The following is a 21,883-nucleotide window of genomic DNA, read 5'->3' on the forward strand; positions in this document are numbered from 1 at the left end:
TATGCAAAAATGGATTTATGCTTGGGCATCTTCTTTAGATCAGGTGTCGGAGAAGGAAGAGGAGACACTTAAGGAGCAATTGAATAACACAAAGGAGCTGCTGTGCAAAGAGCTAGGGAGGAGCATTCCAGTATGAGACAATGGCTCAAGGAAGAACTCAACAAGAGAAACAAACATGGTGAATTCATGGCGCAAAGGGAGCCTGGTGTGGCTGGATTGTGGTGAATGAGGGGCAGCGTGATTGGAGAGCAAGGCAAGGCAGAGCTGGGTTAGGCAGGGAATCATCAGCTCTAAGCTAAGGTGTGTGGATGGGAAACCTTTGGAAAGTTTTAATCAAGGGAGTAACATGATCTGATTTACATTTTCCACTCTGGCTGCTGGGTGGAGAGGGGATTATCTGGGAGCAGGAGGGGAAGCAGGAAAGCCAGTTAGGATGCTTTTGTTGTAGCCCTGATGAGATATCATAGTATTTTGGACCCAGGGTGGTAGCAATGGGATGAAGAACCACGGATTTTTTTTCAAAGGATGTTTGTGAACATTGGGATGATTGGGTGATTAATAAGATAAATTAAGGATAATTTCTAAATTTTTGCCTTGAGCAGTTGAGCAGTTGGTTATGGAATTTATTGCGATAACGATTGGCAGATAAACTAGTTTTGGGGGAAATCAAGCTTGTATTTTTGCCATGATAGATATGAGATGCTTATTTGATATCCAGATGGAGATGTCAAGTAGACAGTTGGTTGTCAGGATTCAGAGTTCTAGAGAGAGGTATAGATTTGGCAGTCATCAGCGTATGGCTGGTATACTTACATTTAAAGCCGCAGACTGGATGAGATCACCTATGGAATATGTAGCTAGAGCAGACCTTTTAGGTCTTTCAGTGTTCAGAGGTCAAACAGAAGAGGAGGAGCAAGCAAAGGACACTGAGAAGGAGTGGCCAAGGCCAAAGAAGGAAAAACCAGGCAAGTGTGATGGCCTGGAAACCCCTAGATGAAGATATTTCAAGAAGGGGGTATGGTCAACTGTGTTAAGTAGAGAAATGGCCATTGGATTGGGTTCATAGAGTCAGTTGGTGACTCTAATACATTCGCCACACTCAGGTAGTGGAGATGGAGGCCTGACTGGAGCGGGTTGAGGAGAGAATGGGAGGTGAGGGAGTAGAGAAAGTGACTTAACATTTCAAGAAATTTTGTTGATATCAGGTACTTGTTGAAGGGAAATGTAGGATTTTTTAAGGTAAGAGATACTACTCCATTAACTGTTATGCTTTTCCTAAGTTAGGTTCATTTATTGCTAGAGCCCCATTCATTTATTTGTTCATCCATTATTCAACAAGTGTTTTTAAATACCTATGGTGTATGACACTGTGCTGAACACAGGGGATGGCACATGGCATGTGCTGTTCTGAAACGTATGTTCTGATTACAGGGATACAGACAATTATATCAACAGTATAGTATGATGTGCGCTGCAAAGAGGGCTGACATGGTGCTGTAGAGGTACAGAGTAGGAATACCTCACCCAGACTTGGGAGTCAGGGAAAGCTTCCCAGAGGAAGTGATTTCTAAGCTTAGACCTAAAATGTGTTAATAGATGAGCAGGCATTGAAGGTGGAAAGAGTGCTCCAGGCTGTGGTGATGGCATATAAAAGCCAGAAGCTGAGGCTGAACATGGCGCATTCCAGGAAACGGAAGTTCAGTGAGACTGAGGATTAGAGTTTGAAGGAGAGTGTGAAAAGATGAGGTCATGTAAATGTATAGGGGTTTGAAGTTTTTCTTAAGACCAAGGGGAAGCAACTGAAGGATTCTGAGTAGAAGCATATTCAGAACTAGTGATTTAGAAATCACCCAGGGGGCACTGTGGGGTGTGGTCTTATGGGGCTGAGTGTGGAGACGGGAAGACCAGCTGAGAGATAATGGTGTCCTCATCTAGGAGGTGCCAGTATGGATGGAGAGAAATGGGTATCCAGAGATATCTAATAGATACAATTTTCAGGGCTTTAAAATTTTTTAATTTTTATTTTATTTTAAAAATTTTTATTGGAGTATAGTTGATTTACAATGTTGTGTTAGTTTCAGGTGTACAGCAAAGTGAATCAGTTATACATATACATATATCCACTCTTTTTTTTTTTTAGATTCTTTTCCCATGTAGGCCATTACAGAGTATTGAGTAGAGTTCCCTGTGCTATACAGTAGGTCCTTGTTGATTATTTTGTATATAGTAGTGTGTATATGTCAATCCCAATCTCCCAATTTATTCCCCTCCCCATCCCCTGCTAACCATATGTTTGTTTTCTACATCCGTGACTCTACCTCTGTTTTGTAAATAAGTTCATTTGTACCCCTTTTTTTTAGATTCCACATATAAGCTATATCATATGAAAAAATTTTTATTTTCAGCTTTATTGAGGTAATTATCAGGACTTTTTGATTGACTGGGTATGGGAAAGGGAGGGAGAGGGAAGTATCAAAGATGACTCAGGTTTATTCTTGGGCAAATGAGTGGATGATGGAACCATTCACTGAAAAAAAATGCAGGATAACAACTTTGATAGGAGAGGGAGTTGATTGAGATGATAACTCAGTTCTGGAAACGCTGAGTTTGAAGTGTCCCTGGAATAAGTAGGTGGAGATACCTAGAAGATAGTGGAGTAAACATACGCACAGCTCAGGAGAAACAGACACCTGGGCTGAAGGTAAAGATTTGGAAGTGATTAGTATATAAATGGTGATTGGTCCCCTGGGAGTAGATGAAGGTATCTAGAGAAAGAGAAGAAGGGCGTAGGCAGAACATTCCAGAGATAGAAAAAGCAAAACAAGCCCATAATAGGGCCTGGGAAGGGGTGTCCAGAGAAGTAGAAAGAAAACAAAGTGAGCGTGGTACCGTGGAATCCTAAGAAAGAGAATATTTCAAGAAGGAGAGGGTAGTAAACAGTATCAGAAGTTTCAAGATATCCAAAAAGTACTGAGAAGCATCCATGAGGTTGAGCAATGAGTACATTATAAGTGGCCCTGCTCAGAATTAAGTGGAGGGGCTGGGGTAGAAGCCAGCTTTTCGTGGGTAGAGAAGTGAGTGGTAGGTGAGGAAGTGAAGACAGCCAGGGTAGACAATTCTTTTAAGAAGTTTGGGTTTGAAGGGGAGGGCAGAGATAGGGTGGTAGCTGGAGGGGCCACGGATCTGGCATTTCAGCTGAGTTTTAATTATAATGAAAAGAACATGGATTTTGGTGTCAGACACATCTGGATTTGAATTTCTCTCTCACCAGATGTGACATCTAGAGCACAGTATCCAGGACACAGTAGACTTTCAATAAATGCTTATTGAATGAGTGACTAAAAATCCTTCATCTTCTGGAAACTATAGTTTTCTCATTTACAAAATGCCTGCCTGATCACTTGACTAGAAGCTTTAATGAAATAGTGTCATTGTTCCTTACCCTTGAGTCCTACTTATTCCTGGACATGGCTTGTTTCAGCAAGGCTTCTGAGCCCCTCCAAGTGTGTCTTAGGATACCCATAAGTTAGAATAGATTTACACTGCATTACATTATGTTAATATCTCAGAGTTTATTATTTCATTACTATTTTTGCCAGGCCCTTCCTGTTCCCTTGTGTTGTCTCAAGAATAAGTCACACATGTAAACCAGTCTAATTACTTTAGCTAGGAGTTTCTGAGCATGAGCTATGTGAACCCCCTCAGTCAGGATCTCTGGGAATTGGGACGCAGAACCCTGCACTTAAACCATGACTCGCTGGCATTCAAAAGTGTAGGAATCCTAGATTTGTAATCACGGCACGTATCTCCTTAGTGCAGTCTGGCTCTTTTGCACTCAGAAGTCAGAGGTGCTTGGACTGCTGCCCCAGTGGAAGGTGTTTAGGCTCACACCTTGATTTTCACAAGAAAAATGCTCACAGTGTTAATGTGGTTGATAAAAGGCAGTAAGGAGTAAGAAATATGTACTAAAAGAAATGTAGTCATTTCTTTGATTTATTCATTCCACAGATGTTTATTGAGCAACTCAGGTGAGTCAGAAGAGGGTAAGAAAGAGGAGAAAAAAAATTCACCCCAGATCCTAGGCATTTTATCTGTATTGTGGGCTCATTTTCATGTGCTAGAAATACAAGATTTGCTTACGCAGAGAGCCAGGAGCTATGTTCCATGGGGCTGGAAACAAAAGCCTCAGTGTGAAAATCTCAGGTGTTTGCATAAGGGTGTGGTTGCCTCATGTGGCTACAGGACCTTGCTGGATCCTACACGCTAAGGCCCTAACAGAAATTCCTTGCTGTGTGTCATAGATTTCCCCAACAAACTAAGTACTTAAATCTGTGGGTTGACTGGGGAAAAATAGCAACAAAGCCCCGCTCGCTCCTGCCCCAGCCAAATAACCATTCATTCAACAAATGCTTTCTGAATTGGAACAACATGAAATGCACTGTGTACAAGCTGCAGGCAAAGTGAGGAGCTAAATCAGACCTGGCCTCTGCTCTCCTGGAGCCCGTAGGCTAGTGAGGAGGCAGATAGTAATCAAGTTAGCTCACAGATGTTAGCTAATATTTTTTTAGGAACGGCTTTATAGAGATATAATTCAAGATGTGATTCACATACCATGCAACTCACCCATTTAAAGTGTACAATTCAATCATTTTTAGTATACTCGCAGAATTGTGCAACCATTGCATTTAATTTTAGAACATTTTTATCACCATCCCCCCCCCCCACAAAGAAACCCCATACCCTTTATTCCCATTTTATTCCAAAACCTTCTACTCCTCCCTGCATCAGGCCGAGGCCACCACTGATCTACTTTCTGTGTCTATAGATTGTCCTATTCTGGACATTTTGTACACATGGAATCATATAATATGTGGTATTTTGTGATGGCTTCTTTCAGTTAGCATAATGATTTCAACGTTCATCCATGTTATAGCTAATATTCATTTGTGTAGATCAAGCATAATCTTGCCAGGGATTGATAAACTTTTTTTGTAGAGGATCAGGTAGTAAATATTTTAGCTTTGAGGTCCATATGGTCTCTGTCGCAACTACTCAACTTGCCATTTTAGCATGAACATAGCTACAGACAGTATGTGAACACATGAGTGTGTCTGTGTTCCAAGGAAACTGTATTTACAAAAATACGTGGTGGGCTGCATTTGGCCTTTGGGATTATCTGTTGTTGATCTCTGATTCTACATCAGTACAAGTACTTAATCTTCTTAGCAACTCTGTGAGGTAGGTACTGTTATTCCCATCTTACTAATGAGAAGACTGAGGCTCATAGCGAGTAGGTGGCAGATACTCAGGATCTGAGGATCAAACTCAGGTAGTCTGGCTCTAGAGCCCGTGCTCTTAACCTTGTCAATGATTATAAGTTGAGGCAGGTGCTAAGTAGTGGAGGAAGACAGATTGACTTAGGTTTCCTTCGGGATGCAACAATTGAGCTGAGCCCTAAGGGTAATTAGAAGTCAAGTAGGTGAAGAGGGCAGGGTGATGCAAACATCTGTGGCAGGAGGGAACATAGCTTGTAAAGGCCCTGAAGGAAGATGGAGTGGCTGGAGCCCTGGGCATGGAGGAGAGCTGTAAGTGCCGAGACTGGAGAGATGCTCTGGGGTGGACCATGCAAGCCTCATAGGCTGTTTTGCTTTTGATCCTCAGAGCAGAGAGAAACCATCAAAGGGTGGAAAGGGTACTGTGGTCAGATCTACTGGCTGAAGTGGAGAACAGATTGAAGGGAGCAGAGCAAACCTGGTTGGCCATGGACATGGTCCAGGCCAGACCTGACGGTAGATCAGGCAAGAGGGCCGTCAGATGTAGAGAAGGAAGCGCATACCAGAGCCATGTGGAGGCAAATTTGCAGGATTTGGCGGTAGGCTGTACTTGGGGCTGATAAAGGATGGTGGTGTCGATTCCATGAGATGAAAACACAGATGAGGACAGGTCTGGGGAGAAGTAGGGAGGTAGAGTGTCATTTCAGTCCTGGAATGCTGAGTTTGACAGGCAAGTGCTGTTTTTTCCGTAGTGACAACACAGATTCTCCTGGGAGGAAATATGTGAATGAAAAGAATTTTGAAGTAGAGACATGGTTGCACATTGAGTTTACGAGATGTGTTAGCTTCTAAACTCACTTTTCTGGTTCAATAAGTGAGAGCTCAGTCTTGGTACTATTTATTTTTCTTTCTTACTTGCTTATTTGTTTGGCTTATGGTTGGTTGCAAGAAAATGTGTTGTAAATTGTCCCCATGCTTTCTCTGTTGGTTAATAGTGTCCCCTTTTGTGGTTCAGTAACAGGCCTTTTCCTGTTTATTCTTCAGATATTTTAGGCTTTTTTTGTTTTCATTGTGCATGCCTGTGTGTTTTCATTCATTTATTTGTTTGTTATCACCTCCATGAGAAACAGTAGAAGAGGTGGCCTTATTATTTTTAGTTCCCTTTCTATTGGAAAACAGCTTGGGTAAGATGCTTTGGGATGGCTGTTGGAACACATGGCTAAAATGTGTTGCGTTATTGTCTGAATTTAGTTATTCTTACCTTGTCTAACAGAGTTGGCAGCATTGTTTCAGGGGAGAGCAGAAGAGGAGAGTGAAGACCCTTTTGTTCAAGACATTTTCTTAGTAGAAGAAAGAAATTACCCAGGGTTTTTTTTTTTTTTTAATTTTATTTATTTTTCTTATACAGCAGCTTCTTATTACTTATCTATTTTATACATATTAGTGTATATATGTCAATCCCAATCTCCCAATTCATCCCACCCACAGCTTCCCCCCCAACAGCTTTCCCCCCTTGGTGTCCATACATTTGTTCTCGACATCTGTGCCCAGGGGTTTTTAAAACAAGGATTAGGATAAGACATAGGCCTAGTAACTGTTGCCAATAAATTCTTCTCCATGCAATAAGTCAGTTTGAACCTCAATCTTTTAATATTTACAAAGTCTTTCGATCAGCAAATTATATCGAGTACCTCTTCTCTACATGGCACTGGTCTAAGGGGAAGCAAAAACATAAAAGCATAAGGGTTTAATATTAAGGCTGATACAATGAGTAGGAGAGAAACCACATAGAGGTACATGACTGCAGTACGTGAGCAGCAAGTGGTAATTACCATAAGACAGAAACAAAACTGTTGGTTATTCATGTAGCTATCCTTTCATAAAAATACAGGTAGAATGATGATAAACATGCTGTTTTATAATTTGCTCTTTTTCACTTAAGAATATACCTGCATCGGCACATATGTATCTACTTTGTTCTTTTTACTGGGTAAATGATAATTTTCTTCCTTTCTGGTAATGTGGAAGGTTTATGATCTCCTTTTTAAAAATTTCTTATGGCTTAACAGACGCTTTTTAACTTTAAATAGTGTACCTAAATTGCTGCTTTTTGAATTATCAACTTAAAAAATGAAACCATATCATGTGTAGTAATTTAATTACATATACATACATTCATTCTTTCATTCGACAAGTATTGACTGAGTGCCTTCTACTTGTGAGGTATTATTCTAGGAGCGAGGAACCCAGTGACTGACCAGAACAAGTCCTTGCTCTTTAGAATTTATGTTCTTTGCCTGTCTAATCTAGAAGGATGCACAGGAAATTGTTAATTAATGTTGTCTCTGGGGAAGGAAAATGGGTGTTTGGGGAAAGTTAAGATTAACTTTGAATTCTGTTACTGTTTATAAAACATGTTTTATGAGGATTGTATATTACTTCCTAATAGTAATAATGATTAAAAAAAAAAAAAAAAAAAGACCCAACAAAGTATTGTGGGTAGGCCAGAGCCAGAAGAGATTATTTCTATTTCACAAAGGGGACATTTGAACAGGATATGTCTTATTTTAACAAATGTTGATCGAATGCCCCCCATGTGCATTGTGCTGGGTGCTGGGGTTTCTGTGAATGCAGAGGGATGCGGGAGGATTAGCCATTCCAGAAGGTACATAGCATGTTGATGCAGAAAAGAGAGCAACTTAACTGGGGAACTGCATACATTCTAGTTTGGCTAGAGAAGTAGGATGTAAGTGGGGAAGTCATGGGGGGATGAGTCAGGAAAAAGTTGATTGGAGTCAAATTCTGAATGACCTAGAATGTTAGGCTAAGAATCTATATTTTATTCATTAAGGAATTAGGGAGTGATCAAAAGATTTTAATGAGGAGAGTGAAGGATCCAAGTAATAAATCCGGTGCCATGTACAATAAACCTGTTATCAATAACCCAGCAGTAGAAAGGGAAGAAGGGAAATTCCTGGATAGAGGAGGTTGCAAAGCCTCCTTGGTGACCTCATGCAGTAGAGAACATTCTTGGAGAAGCCACATTGTAATAATGTGTTGCTCTGTGTTTAAGTGAAAATGTCAGTTAGAGGTTCTCGTGCCTGGGTAACTGCCTTTGAACTCTTACTACCAGGGAGGACTGCTGGAGTCAACATTTTAGATGAACTTTTGTTGAGACTGGACCTTGCGGAGACCCAGTGGCCTTGGTAGTTTACTAATGAGATTTATAATGAACTTAAAATCTACCCTCTTTAATTGAGCTTAACTCAATTTGTTTTCATTTAAGTTCCCTTCCAGGTAAGGATATGAGTTGCCAGCTCACAAAAGGCAGATTGAATAAGAACAAAGTCAGGGATTAAATGTATTTTTATGGTAATGACACCTAGAGAAAACCTTTTCCTTCTATGCCTTTCTCAAACTCAGCCAGATATTTTCCAAGAATGATAATCAAGAATACCCATATGGGCCTGAATAAAATTCACTGACTACATTTTATATACTTCTTATTTGCCTTAAAAATCAGAATAGAGAATTTCTCATTCTCTATTCCTTGGCATTTTAAGAAACTCATCATTATGATAGATTTTATTATTTTCTGTCTGTTTTTGTCTTTTTCTGTCCCTGATGTCTGCTGATTAAATGGTCTTTTCCTCATTACTCAGCCATAAAAAAGAGTGAAATAATGCTATTTGCAGCAACATGGATGGACCTGGAGATTATCATACAAAGTGAAGTAAGTCAGACAGAGAAAGACAAATTTCATATAATATCACTTATATGTGGAATCTAAGAAATGGTACAAATGAACTTATTTACAAAACAGAAACAGACTCACAGACTTAGAAAACAAACTTATGATTACCAAAGGGGAAAGGTGGGGAGAGAGGGATAAATTAGGAGGTTGGGATTAACAGATACACACTACTATATATAAAATAGATAATCAACAAGGACCTACTGTATGTATAGCACAGGGGAACTCTACTCAATACTCTGTAATTGCCTATATGGGAAAAGAATCTGAAAAACAACAGATATTTGTATATGTATAACTGAATCACTTTGCTGTACACCTGAAACTAACACAACATTGTAAATCAGCTATATTCCAATATAAAGTAAAAATGAAATTAAAAAAAATAAAAAATAAAATTAAATAAATAAAAGGTCCTATTCTCTTTATGCCATTTTGAGAAGAGTTTTATTATTTTATTAGAAAGTTACTCTGGAAATTAAAAAATAAAACCCAACATTAAAAAAAAATCTCACCCACTCAAATTAAGTTGCTTTAAAGCATGTGGCTCTCAATTATTTTTTCCCCAATGGGTCAGCCTTTGAAAAGAACAAAAGGTTACTTATCCTGCCATAGGGCGAGCTATTTGGCTCTGGTTCCTGTTGAATTAATACCACTTTTCAGGGATAAAGCAGTATGAAAATGTGAGAAAAGTGTGTCAAGGGATAAGTGACATGGCACAGATGAAACCATTTAATTGAGTAGTCATAAAGGTGTTCAATTGCACCTGGTACATCTTTGCTGTTAGTAAGGGTCCTTGTTGCATTTGAAGGGTGCTGATTTCCAGGATGAAGAGGTGGACAATGTGTTAGTTAAAAGCCATGAAGTTTAAAAACCTTTTCCTGAGGGTTTCATTTGCTAACTGGAGAGTTCCGGGTCGGGGTTTGTTCTGCCTGCTCCTCTTATCATTTTTCCCCTTGTTTCTATTAGATTTTAATCAAATTAGGACAGGGATAACTTAAGGTTTTCATTGGAAATTTTTGGTTATTTTAAATTTATGTCCCTATCAGAGGTCAGTCCAACCTATGTGAGACTAGGTGCTCCAAGTTGAACAGTCCATATAGAGCCCTTATGTGCTGCCTGTTTTCTCAGCCTAGGAAAGTTCACAGTCCTCAGTTTGCTCAGTACCAAGACCCCTTTTGTCCAGCATCACATGGAAATGATCATGTGATCCCTCATCTTTCTTGGAAATAATTCAGAATGACTGAGGTTTCCAGGTGGATGTGCAATACTCAAACTCCTTGGGCACACAGTGCTCCTTTACATTCCTTTTTGTGCCAGCATCTCACCCCCTCTATGGTTATTCCTTTCTCCCACAATAAGTCCCCTAACGTTAGTGTAGACTCCCTGTCCTGGACCTGGTGGTATTCCTGGTTAGTTTCTTCTCCATACTTTACACCTAGAAAGAAAAAAAATCTCTCTTGGCTCCTTAAGGATAAAGAAGAGAGCCCTCTTTGTTTGCTTTCGTCATTGTTTGTTTTGTTTTTTGTTTTGAATTTCTGCTTTATTGTAATAATGAAATAGTCCCTTCCTGCTTATATACATGGCCTTGAGTAATGCACTTTGTGTGCATGTAACTTGATCCTGGAAACATAAAAACTTGTTCTCTAGTTTTCTCTACTGAGGAACAAAGTTAGCTCTCAACACATTTTTTGGTAAGCATTAGTACATGTTTAAAATTTATTGTCTTATCACCTGCTGATTCTAGGGAAACAAACAATGAAAACGTTAATAACATTTTGAATTATAGGACAAAATTATGGTTCTTTATAATTCTTTTTTAAAAAATTTTTATTTATTTATTTTTTGGCTGCTTTGGGTCTTCATTGCAGTGCGAGAGCTTTCTCTAAATGTGGCGAGTGGGGGCTTACTCTTCATTGCGGTGCACGGGCTTCTCATTGCGGTGGCTTCTCTTGTTGCGGAGCACGGACTCTAGGCTCACGGGCTTCAGTAGTTGTGGCACGTGGGCTCAATAGTTGTGGCTCACAGGCTCTAGAGCACAGGCTCAGTAGTTGTGGAGCGTGGGCTTAGTTGCTCCACGGCATGTGAGATCTTCCCGGACAAGGGAGCGAACCCATGTCCCCTGCGTTGGCAGGCGGATTCTTAACCATTGCACCACCAGGGAAGTCCCTAGTTCTTTATAATTGTTTTAAATGAAATTTATAAAAACAGAAATAACTCTCAAAAGCCTAAACTATCTGGTTGGCTTGTCAGGACTCAGTTCAGTTCAGCTAACAATTATTGAGCACCCTTTAATGTGTAAATCACTGAGCTATAACTAATTTCAGCCGGTAATACAGAAAAAATGTAATGGATTTAAAAAGTTAAAGGAGAAAATCCGATGAGGTTAAGTGCATCTTTAATTTCTACTCAGTCACAATTGCAAACACCCTAAAATTCCATTTACTCAGATTCTTTTCATTTTCTCAACCTGAACTCTCATCAGATTAAAATATTTTTGAGAACTCAGACTAGATGTCATGCCAACAATTTCAGTTCAACTGTGTTAGAGATTAATAAGGGAGAATGGGTAGAGTCAAAGGAAAACAATGTATTGGAAGGTAGAACGAGCATCTTTTAAAAGAAGGAATGTAAACACATAGAAGTAGATTTGACCTTCTCAGTACAGCAAATAAAATATAACAGTACTAATAGTTAGTAAAATTATTGTTATTCCTACTCTTTTAGCAAATATTTGCTTAGAGCCTGTTCTGGGCCTGACTCTTCTAGGCCCCTGGAATATATCACAGATGAAACATCTTGCTTATGTGGTGCTTACCTTCTATTGGGAGGACAGTAAGGCATTAAATGATAAACATACTACATATATAGCTTACCTAGAATGTTAAAGGTGGTAAGTACTGTAGAAAAAAAATCAAGCAGGACAAGAGGGAACAGAAGTGGGGTTGTTACAGTTTAAAATAGGATGGTCGGAATAGATCTTACAGATGAGTGCCATCACTCTGGCTGCTGTGTTGAGAATAATATTCAGAGGGCAAGGCTGGAAGGAAGGAGACCTGTTAGGAATCTATTGCAGTAATCTGGGGAGAGGTGGAGGTGCCTTGGACCAGTGGTTGTAGTGAAGGTGGTGAGAAGTGGTCATATCCTGAATATATTTTGAAGGTGGACGTAAGAGGATTTCCCGAGGCATTGGACATGAAGTGTGAGAGAAAGGGAGAAGCCAGCATGTGATGGAGGAGGAAGACAGAGAGTATAGGGGCCTGCAAGCAGAAGGAGAGAGTGATCATCTGTACTGAATGCTGCTGATTGCTCCAGAAAGATGAAGACTGAGAATCGATCACTGGTTTTAGTGGGGGCGGGGGGGTCATTGATGACCTCGATTCATGGTGACCTTGATGAAAAAGTAGTTTCAGCGGAATGGTAAGGGCACGATTGGTGTGGGTTCAGTTAAGAGAGAAGGAGGAGGGGACCTGGAGACCATGAACATAGACAAATCTATTTGAGGAGTTTTGCCACAATGGACCTGTACCTGATGGGGTCAAGAGAGGGTTGTTTTTTGTTTTTAGTTTTAGATGGGCGAATTAATAGCATGGATCAGTACTAATGGGAATAGTCTTGGGTGGGGGAGAGGATAATACAGGAGAGAAAGGCGTAAAAGGTCCTGGAGTAGCTCCAAAGGGATGAGACCTGGTGAATGAGTGAAGGAAGGGATTGGCTTTAGGTCTGAGCAAGGCTGGCTCACCCATGCTAACAGGTTGGAGGCAGAGCCTTTTGACAGGTTACTAGACAAGGGAGTAGATGATCCCTAAGTGTCCTGGGGAAGCAAGGTCTCAGCTGAGAGTAAGGATGGGAGGGGAGGCGTTGGGAGTTTGAGAAAGAAGGAGAGGGTGTGAAATTGCTGTCTAGAGGAGTGGGAGAAGGCAATGTATTATGACTTCCAGGCAGCATTGAGGGCCTACGTGGTGGTCACGATGAGACTGGTCAGCAGTTACGGATTTCCTTCCAGCCACATTCAGCAGCATGTGTGCAGGTATGAGTGAGCAGAGAGTAGTGATGAAGAGCACACAGCAGAATGAGAGGTGCAAGGGAGTGTTTGTAATAATTGATCGTGGAATTTACAATGGATAAGGATGAAAGGAAGGAGACCAAGGGGGCGAGGGACAGTGTAAAACTGGAAGAATTGGTGGCTTGGAGTTGCTGATGGACTCCAAGGATTGTTGGAGTTGAGACTAGTGAGAATGAACTGAAAAGATAAGGAATGATGTTCAGAGATGGGGATGCATGAACTCAAGATCATGAGTTGTAGTTATTATTAATGACAGGATCAGGGTATAACCATGACAGTGAGTGGTTGAGGCAGGGCAGAACACACATTTATTGGAGAAGAATTCAAGAAACAGAGAGGCCAGAAGGTTGGAAGTTTCATCAGTATGTGTATTGAAATTACGAAGAATTAGGGGTCACATGGAAAAAGCAACAGTGGGGAAGGAACTAAAACCTTTGAGCAATGATGAGGAATGACAGAGGTAAGTAGATGACTGTAATAGTGGGGACTGTCTGATGCCATGAGAGTTAAAGCTGGAGCATTTCAGGGACAAAGAGACTGGAAGATGATCTGGAAGTAGCAGCGAAGAGCAAGGAACTAGTGGTCCAAGGTCTGCAAGAGAAAGCAATGCTGTCACTTGGGAGGGCTGTGGGGAAAGCAGAGTTCTGGGTTAGGGTGGAGGTTCAATTAGAGCAGAAAGGTGAAGAGGGTAGTGGGCACATAGGGGATTTTGCTGATGGTCTATTATGGATTTCAGCATCAGTGAAGGGTTTCAGGAGTTAAGGAGAGGTGGGAGATGAGAAAAATTGGGGGACGTGCAGAGTCTTTTGGAAATTAGAGCGAGAATGGAGGGGGACCTGAGAGTGTGTGAACTGTGTGTGTGTGTGTGTGTGTGTGTGTGTGTGTGTGTTGACGGTGGTAAGCAGGGACAAAGGCACAGTGAGATGAGATCTGGTGAGCCCGCGGTAGGTGGTGGTGACAAGGCTGTAAGCATTAGACACAGGGAGGAGTGGGTGTTGGGATTGCTCTCACCCCTGTCCAGTAGGATGAGGAGATCTGGGGAGATGGAAGGACAGTCCTGTGTGCAGGGTAACCCCTGGCCTCAGGGTTAAGGGTGTCTGCTGGAGCCGAGGGGGTAGAAGGTGAGGGGAAGAATGGTGTCGGTATGGAGCTCTCTCCTGCCCTGGGGAGGAAGGGAAGATATACACCGAGTGTTCCGATCTTTCCCTGGACTCCTGCCTGGTTAGTAAGAGTGAGAGCTAGCACTTCTCCTGTGTTTCCTTGGTGCCAGGGTCTGTTCACTTTGAGTGAACCACTAACAGTCTCTAGCGGTGAGTGCTTCTCACCTTATTCCACAAGGAACCTGCCCCACGTCACACAGCTACTCAGTAACAGAGGCAGGATTTGAACTCAGGTCTCTCTGACTCTAATTGCAGCTGATTTACTGTTAATTCAGTGACAATATATTCTTCATGATAAATGTCAAGACTAAACTGCCACGACTTTATGAGCCCTTTAAAATGTATTCAGATGTTCTGGGTTTATCTGAAGTGCCGTGTGGTGTTGGCTTAGACTGCAAGTCCATTTGGATTAGAAACCCTTTTTTTTTCTTCACAGGTCCTTGTACAGCGCTGTCATGTAGGGGCTAATTCTTTTGTTGGTAAAATATTAAAAACTGTTGTCTCTTGCAGTTAAACGGTGGCTTTGAAAAATATCTCATTTCAATGTGCTATATTTCCAAAGCACTTCTTGGACAAACACCTGAAATTTAAACTAAGTCTAGAACGTTTATAAGATTGTGAGATACACACACATACCCAGAGTGACAGACCTTTGAAACGTTGATTTGTTCAAATGGTTTCTGAGGCTTCTCGTTTTCTAACTGCTATTGTCCTTTTTAAATAGCTGAACAGGAAGACACTCAGAAGAAAACCTTCACATGCTGGATAAACTCACAGTTGGCAAAGGTGAGGAAAAAGAGAGCAAATCAAGCTATAAATATATATTTAAGTGATTCCTCCTGTTCGCTCAGTTTTGGTCCCCAAAATGGCACTGGTGACATGTAAAAGGTTGAAAAAATGTGCTGAATGTCACCTTGATCTTGTTTTGATGTATCTGTTATTCTTTCCCAACACGAAAAGGGGGCATTTTTGTTAAGGATATGGGAGACAGTACTGGAAAATATTTAAAGCAGTAACATCTCTTTTATCAAATGAAATTGTAACAAGAAGTCATATATATTGAGTGTTATGTTAGACACTGTTGTAAGTACTTTAAATGTACTGACCACTCGTCATGTTTCAGTGACTTCACAACATCCTATGAGACAGATAGTATTGTTCGTGTTTAAAGAACAAGGAAACTAAGGTACAGAGACGTTGTGTGACTTCTCCAAGGTCCCACAGCTTACAAGTGATAGTGCTGGGATGCAAACCCAGGCAGTCTGGACCCAGAGGCCTTGATCTTAATCTCTGTGCTATCTTGGCCTTCAGTGATCCAGGTGCCTGGAATAACCTAGATACCAAATGAATGAGCCTCTTCTCCCAGGCTACCCATCCCAGCACAATGCTCGTCATTCTAAAAAGAGGAAATTCGTAAACAGGTTACTCCAGAAATGTAATCTCCCCAGATGGGTCACTATTGGCTGATTCTGAGCATCCTGAATGCCACTTCACTGCACAGGTTTTAAGCTCTCAGTGAAAGCTGAAAGAGTGTTGTGTTACTGGAAATTTGCTGTGAGATAAGTTCACTACTTTCCTTATCGTGTTTTGATGTGGAACTTTGTGTGTTTTCTACATTCTGTTAATTAAGAAGAAAATCACTACTGAATCTTAGCTTTTGCAAAGATGCAAAAGCACATTTATGAGATGCTTAAAGTTATCGTGTTTTTGGACCAAAGTTCCAATGATTACTTTTCTTGTGACCTTTTGTAGCACACCCCTCCCTCAGTTGTATCGGACCTGTTCGCAGACATTAAAAAGGGGCATGTCCTCCTGGACCTGCTGGAAGTACTCTCAGGACAACAGTTGGTAAGCTTTTAAAACAACATTAAGAAATTTTGTGGATTAAAACAAAAAATCACATTTCTGAGTAATATATTTTGCTTGAATTTCATAGCCTCGAGATAAAGGATCTAATACATTCCAGTGTAGAATCAATATAGAACATGCCCTGAGATTCCTAAAAAACCGATCAGTGAGTATGAAATTCACAGGAAAATTCATTGGGGAGATAAATGCTGTGAAATATTTTCTCCTTTTAACATACATTTCTTTTTTTTCCAGATCAAGCTAATAAATATTCACGTTACCGATATTGTAGATGGAAACCCATCCATTATTCTTGGCCTAATTTGGACAATTATACTGCACTTTCATGTAAGTAGTTTGATGATATGAAAAGTGTTCCTGTTCTAATTACCACAGTATGAAATAAGTGTAATGCAATATGTGTGACTTGATGCTAGAGCTTCTTCCAGAAATAGGACCCTCTGGAGGTCTTGTCAGGTGGAAAATATATAGCAGACCCTTTGCCACTTATGTTATTCTTCAATTGAAAATTGAATGCTGAATTATCATGATATCCTGAAATATCCATGGTATCAGCACCAGTCTGAATAGAACTTGCCATGGTAAATTTTTGCTTATTATTGTTTATTTACTCTGTCAGAAGAGAGAATAGGAAGCTTCTGGAGTAAATTCTTGAAAATTAACCCATTAAACTTGGTTAAATCTCCCTATTTTTGAGGTCCCTTGTCTAATCTAATAATCCTGCAACATCTAGTTCTGTCCCAAGACTGACTCATAGCTTTCATTTCATTCCACAAATATTTTTGAGCACCTACTTCGTGCTAACTTTTGTGCTAGGACAGTAAGAAAATAACAGGGGGCACTTCCCTGGTGGCACAGTGGTTAAGAATCCACCTGCCAATGTAGGGGACACGGGTTCAATCCCTGGTCTGGAAGATCCCACATACCGTGGAGCAACTAAGCCCGTGTGCCACAACTACTGAGCCTGTGCTCTAGACCCCGTGCGCTGTAACTGCTGAGCCCCACACGCTGCAACTAATGAAGCCTTCACACTCTGGGTCCCTTGTGCCACAACTGCTGAGCCCGTGTGCTGAAACTACTGAAGCCCACGCACCTAGAGCCCATGCTCTGCAACAAGAGAAGCCACTGAAAAGAGAAGCCCACGCACCGCAACGAAGAGTAGCCCCTGCTCACTGCAACTAGAGAAAGCCCGCACGCAGCAACGAAGACCCAACACAGCCAAAAAAAAAAAAAAAAAGAAAGAAAGAAAATAACAGGGAATAAGAAGGTTATAGTCCTGACTTTATGACACTTATGATTGATAAATACATTCTTTCAGGCCTGGGATTTTGAATTAGTGCATGTTTTCTGTAGCTCCTTAAAAAGTTACATGTTCATTATCTCCATAATTACTTTAAAAATTATATGGGAAACAAATGCTTATTTTAGGAAAACTAGAAAATAACATAACTAATTTATGTAAAATTTCAAACATACAAAATGAGACTTTATATCATTCCTGGATACCTATATTTGTAGTTGTAGTAGAATAACATACATGAGGATGATGAAAACTAAATTTAGTATTTTGGTTTTCTTCCTTTGGGAAAGGAAGGAAATGGAATCGAAGGGGGAAAGACAGAAGGCTCAAAGTGTATTTGTGTTTTATTTCTTTAAAAAGTTATGAACCAAATGTGGTAAAATGTTAAAATTTGATCATTCATAGGCATTTTTAATATTTTTCCATACTTTTTAGGACATTTGAAATATAATTTGAAATTTCAATATAGATAAAGAAAAGAAAATAAAGTCATCTGTAATTCTGCCACTCACAGATAACCACTTCAATTAATTTGGTGTACAGTCTTCATGACATATACAGTGGGAATTAATATATGTATTCATGTATGTATGTCTTAAACAAAATGGGGTCATGCTATCCATTACTGTTTTCAAGCTATTCTAATTAAAATCTTTCTGAATTTATATGTATTTTAAGGGAAGTATGATGTTCTGTTGTAAAGCACTGTTGTTTCATTAATGGACAGTCAGAATGCTCACAGATTTTTATGACTAAGCAATTCCAAAAAGACTACCCTTAAGATAAAACTTTTGCATATAATCTTAATTATATCCATGGGCCAAATTCCTAGAAACGGCATTCTTGGGCCATAAGGTTTGCAAAATCGTAGCTTTTTAAAGTTTTGTTTTGGGCTTCCCTGGTGGTGCAGTGGTTAAGAATCCGCCTGCCAGTGCAGGGGACACGGGTTCGAGCCCTGGTCCTGGAAGATCCCACATGCCATGGAGCAACTAAGCCCATTTGCCACAACCACTGAGCCTGCGCTCTAGAGCCTGCGAGCCACAACTACTGAACCCGCATGTGACAACTACTGAAGCCCACATGCCTAGAGCCCGTGCTCCGCTACAAGAGAAGCCACTGCAATGAGAAGCCTGCACACCTAAATGAAGAGTAGCCCCCGCTCGCTGCAGCTAGAGAAAGCCCACATGCAGGAATGAAGACCCAACACAGCCAAAAATAAATAAAATAAGTAAATTAAAAAAAAAAATCAATTTAAAGTTTTGTTTTAATATTGTAAATAAACTTTTGTTAAAAGTATACGACACACAGAGAAAACTGCACAAATCTTAAATGTAGAGCTTGATGAATTTTTGTAAATTAAACACATCCATGTAGCCACCATTTAACTGAAGATAAGATGATAGAATATTGCCAGCCTCCCAGAGCCCCCAGGTCTTTCTCCCAGTCACTACCCTCCTTCCCTAAAGATAACCTCTACTTTGATCTTTATCATTGGTTAGTTTAGCATCTTAAACTCCATATAAACGGAATTATAACTGAATTATTTTGCATACACTATATAATAGTCTTTTCTACCTGACTTATTTCACTTAACATCATGTCTGTGAGAGTCATCCTCTTGAGGCAGGTATCAGTGGGTCTTTCCTTTTCATTGCTGTATATGAATATACCATTGCATGAATATACCAGAACTTATTTACCATTCTACTGTTGATGGACATTTCTTTTGCTGCCAATTTTAAGCTATTACGAATAAAGCCGCTAAAAACATTCTTGTATATGCCCTTTGGTGGTACAAGCCCTTATTTCTGTTGCATATTTATCTAGGACTGAACTGCTCGGCTACAGGGCATGTGATCTTCAGCTTTAGTAGATACTGCCAAACAGTTTTTCAAACTTGTTCTGATTTACACTGTTACCAGAGTTTGAGAGTTGCTTGCTCCAATCCTTGCTAATACTTGGCATTAAAAACTTTTATTTTAGCTATGCTGTTGTGTGTAATGATTTATAGAAGTTTTAAAATGTATTCTGGATACAAGTTCTTTGTTGGGTATATATAAATTGCAAATATCTTCTCTGACTCTGTGGCTTGCTTTTCAAATCTTTAATGAACAGACATTCATTATTTTAATGTAGTTCACATTTATCAGCTTCTTTTTTTTTTGGTGGCTAGTACTTTTTATGTCCTTTAAAGAATTCTTTCCCTTTTCCAGTACCATGAAGATATTCTCTTATGTTATTTTCTAGAATAGTTCTGTCCAATAGGACTTTCTGCAATGATGGAAATGTTCTGTACCTGCACTGGACAGAACAGTAGCCACTAGCCACTTGTGGCTATTGAACACTTGACATGTGGCTAGTATGACTGAGGAACTAACTTTTAAATTTTATTTAATTTAAATTTAAATAGCCACATGTGGCTAGTGGCTATCATATTGGACAGCACATTTCTAAAAGCTTAATCATTTCACATTTTACTTTTAGCTCTACAGTCTTTCAAGAATGAATTGATTTGTTTGAGTATGTTATGTTAAGGCAATTAAGATTTTTTTTTTCCATACGGCTATCCAGTTGACCCAACACTAATTATTGAAGAGACCATCATTTTCCTACTGCACTGTAGTATCACCTTTATAAATCAAGTAGTCATATAGGTATGGCTCCATTTTCAGATTGTCTATTCTGTCCCATTATTTATCCTTGTACCAATACTATACTACATTAATTTCTGTAGCTGTACAGTAGTCAGTCTTGATATCTGATAGTGTGGTTGTCCAACTCGTTCTTCAAGATTATCTTGGCTTCTTTGCTCTTTGCATTTCCGTACATATATATATATTTTTTTGAGATGTAATTGACATATACCCTTGTGTAAGCTTAAGGTACATAACATGTTGATTTGATAGTCATACAAATTTTATAAGTAACTTGTTAATTTACACACACGCAACCTGTTGGAATTTTAATGAGGATTGATTGAATGTATAGAATCATTTGGAAAAAGCTGACATCTTTTTTTTTTTTTTTTAAGAGGAATTTTCCCATTCACTTTTTTTTTTTTAATTATTTATTTTTATTTATTTATTTATTTATGGCTGTGCTGGGTCTTCGTTTCTGTGCGAGGGCCTTCTCCAGTTGCGGCAAGTGGGGGCCACTCTTCATCGCGGTGCGCGGGCCTCTCACTATCGCGGCCTCTCTTGTTGCGGAGAACAGGCTCCAGACACGCAGGCTCAGTAGTTGTGGCTCACGGGCCTAGTTGCTCTGTGGCATGTGGGATCTTCCCAGACCAGGGCTCGAACCCGTGTCCCCTGCATTGGCAGGCAGATTCTCAACCACTGCGCCACCAGGGAAGCCCTGACATCTTTTAAATAATGCATCTTTTAACCCATGAAAATAACATTTTCATTTTTGTTCTGTTCAAAATATTTTCAGATTTTCATTATGATATCTCATTTGACCCATGGGTTCTATCACAATCTATGGCTTAATTTCCAAATATTTGGAAGTTTGTTATATCTTCATTAGTACTGATTTCTAGCTCAGTTTCAGTGTGGTTGGAAAATGTAATCTGAATTATTTCAGTCCTTCAAAATTGCTGTGGCTTGCTTAATGGCTCAGCATGGTCAATTTTGGTAAATATTCTATATGCACTGGGAAAGAATGTTGATTCTGCCATTTTAGGTGCAATGGGGTATGCCGACCAGATCAAATTTGTTCATTGTATTGGTCACACCTACTATTATTGGTTATCTGGTGAGTCTGTCAATCATTGAAAGAAGTGTACATCTTTCAATAATACTTCTATTATGTTTCTGGATTTATCTTTTAACGTTTTCTGTAGGTATTATCATATTGCCCTCCAAAAAAATCTGAACCAATTTACGTGTTTCCAGCTTCTGGTACTCACACCATCACTGACTGCTATCTTTAAAAAATTGTTGCCTGTGTTATGTATTAAAAAAACTGTTCTCTTGCTGTATATATTTAGATTTCTGAAATGACTAATGAAGTTATTTTTCACATACTTAAGGGCAATTTTTTCTTGCTTGGGACTTACCTCTTCGTGTTTGACTGTTTTTTCCTGTATGTATATTTGTTTCTTAATGGTTTATAATCAAGGATGCATTTTAATTGACCCAGTCTCTCCAGAGAGATTCTCGACTAGCAGTTCAGTTTGGCCCAGTTCAGTTTTGATGGACAGAGGTGGAGCACCAGTGAAGTGCTCTGTAAGCATGCTGCGGGGGGTGAATAGATGCCTGCCCTTGATGTGGAACGCCATATGCTTGGGTGAGAGCAAGTCCCAAAAGCCAATGTGTAGCCCCAGATGGCAAATGCCATTATTCAAAGGTTTGTCCAGTGCTCATTTCACCATGAGTAAACTGTCACTGTTATACAATAATTTTTAGGTCTTGTTCTGGCTGAAGGTTTTGCCTCAATGCTGCTAACCTATGATTCCATACA

General features: G+C 39.8%; 1 protein-coding gene across 15 annotated transcripts in view; it reads left to right on the plus strand.

Moving 5' to 3' along the window:
- Window positions 1-21,883, plus strand: part of SYNE2 (spectrin repeat containing nuclear envelope protein 2) — a 319,025-nt gene that overhangs the window by 65,360 nt on the left and 231,782 nt on the right. For all 15 annotated transcript variants that reach the window (XM_059914375.1, XM_059914389.1, XM_059914374.1 and 12 more), the window contains exons 3-6: window positions 14,978-15,039; window positions 16,006-16,101; window positions 16,190-16,267; window positions 16,357-16,449. In XM_059914375.1, coding sequence (XP_059770358.1) covers window positions 14,978-15,039; window positions 16,006-16,101; window positions 16,190-16,267; window positions 16,357-16,449 — 329 coding nt within the window. The remainder of the gene's footprint in view (window positions 1-14,977; window positions 15,040-16,005; window positions 16,102-16,189; window positions 16,268-16,356; window positions 16,450-21,883) is intronic.

This window comes from Balaenoptera ricei, chromosome 2, assembly GCF_028023285.1.
Source record: "Balaenoptera ricei isolate mBalRic1 chromosome 2, mBalRic1.hap2, whole genome shotgun sequence".
Lineage (NCBI taxonomy): Eukaryota > Metazoa > Chordata > Mammalia > Artiodactyla > Balaenopteridae > Balaenoptera > Balaenoptera ricei.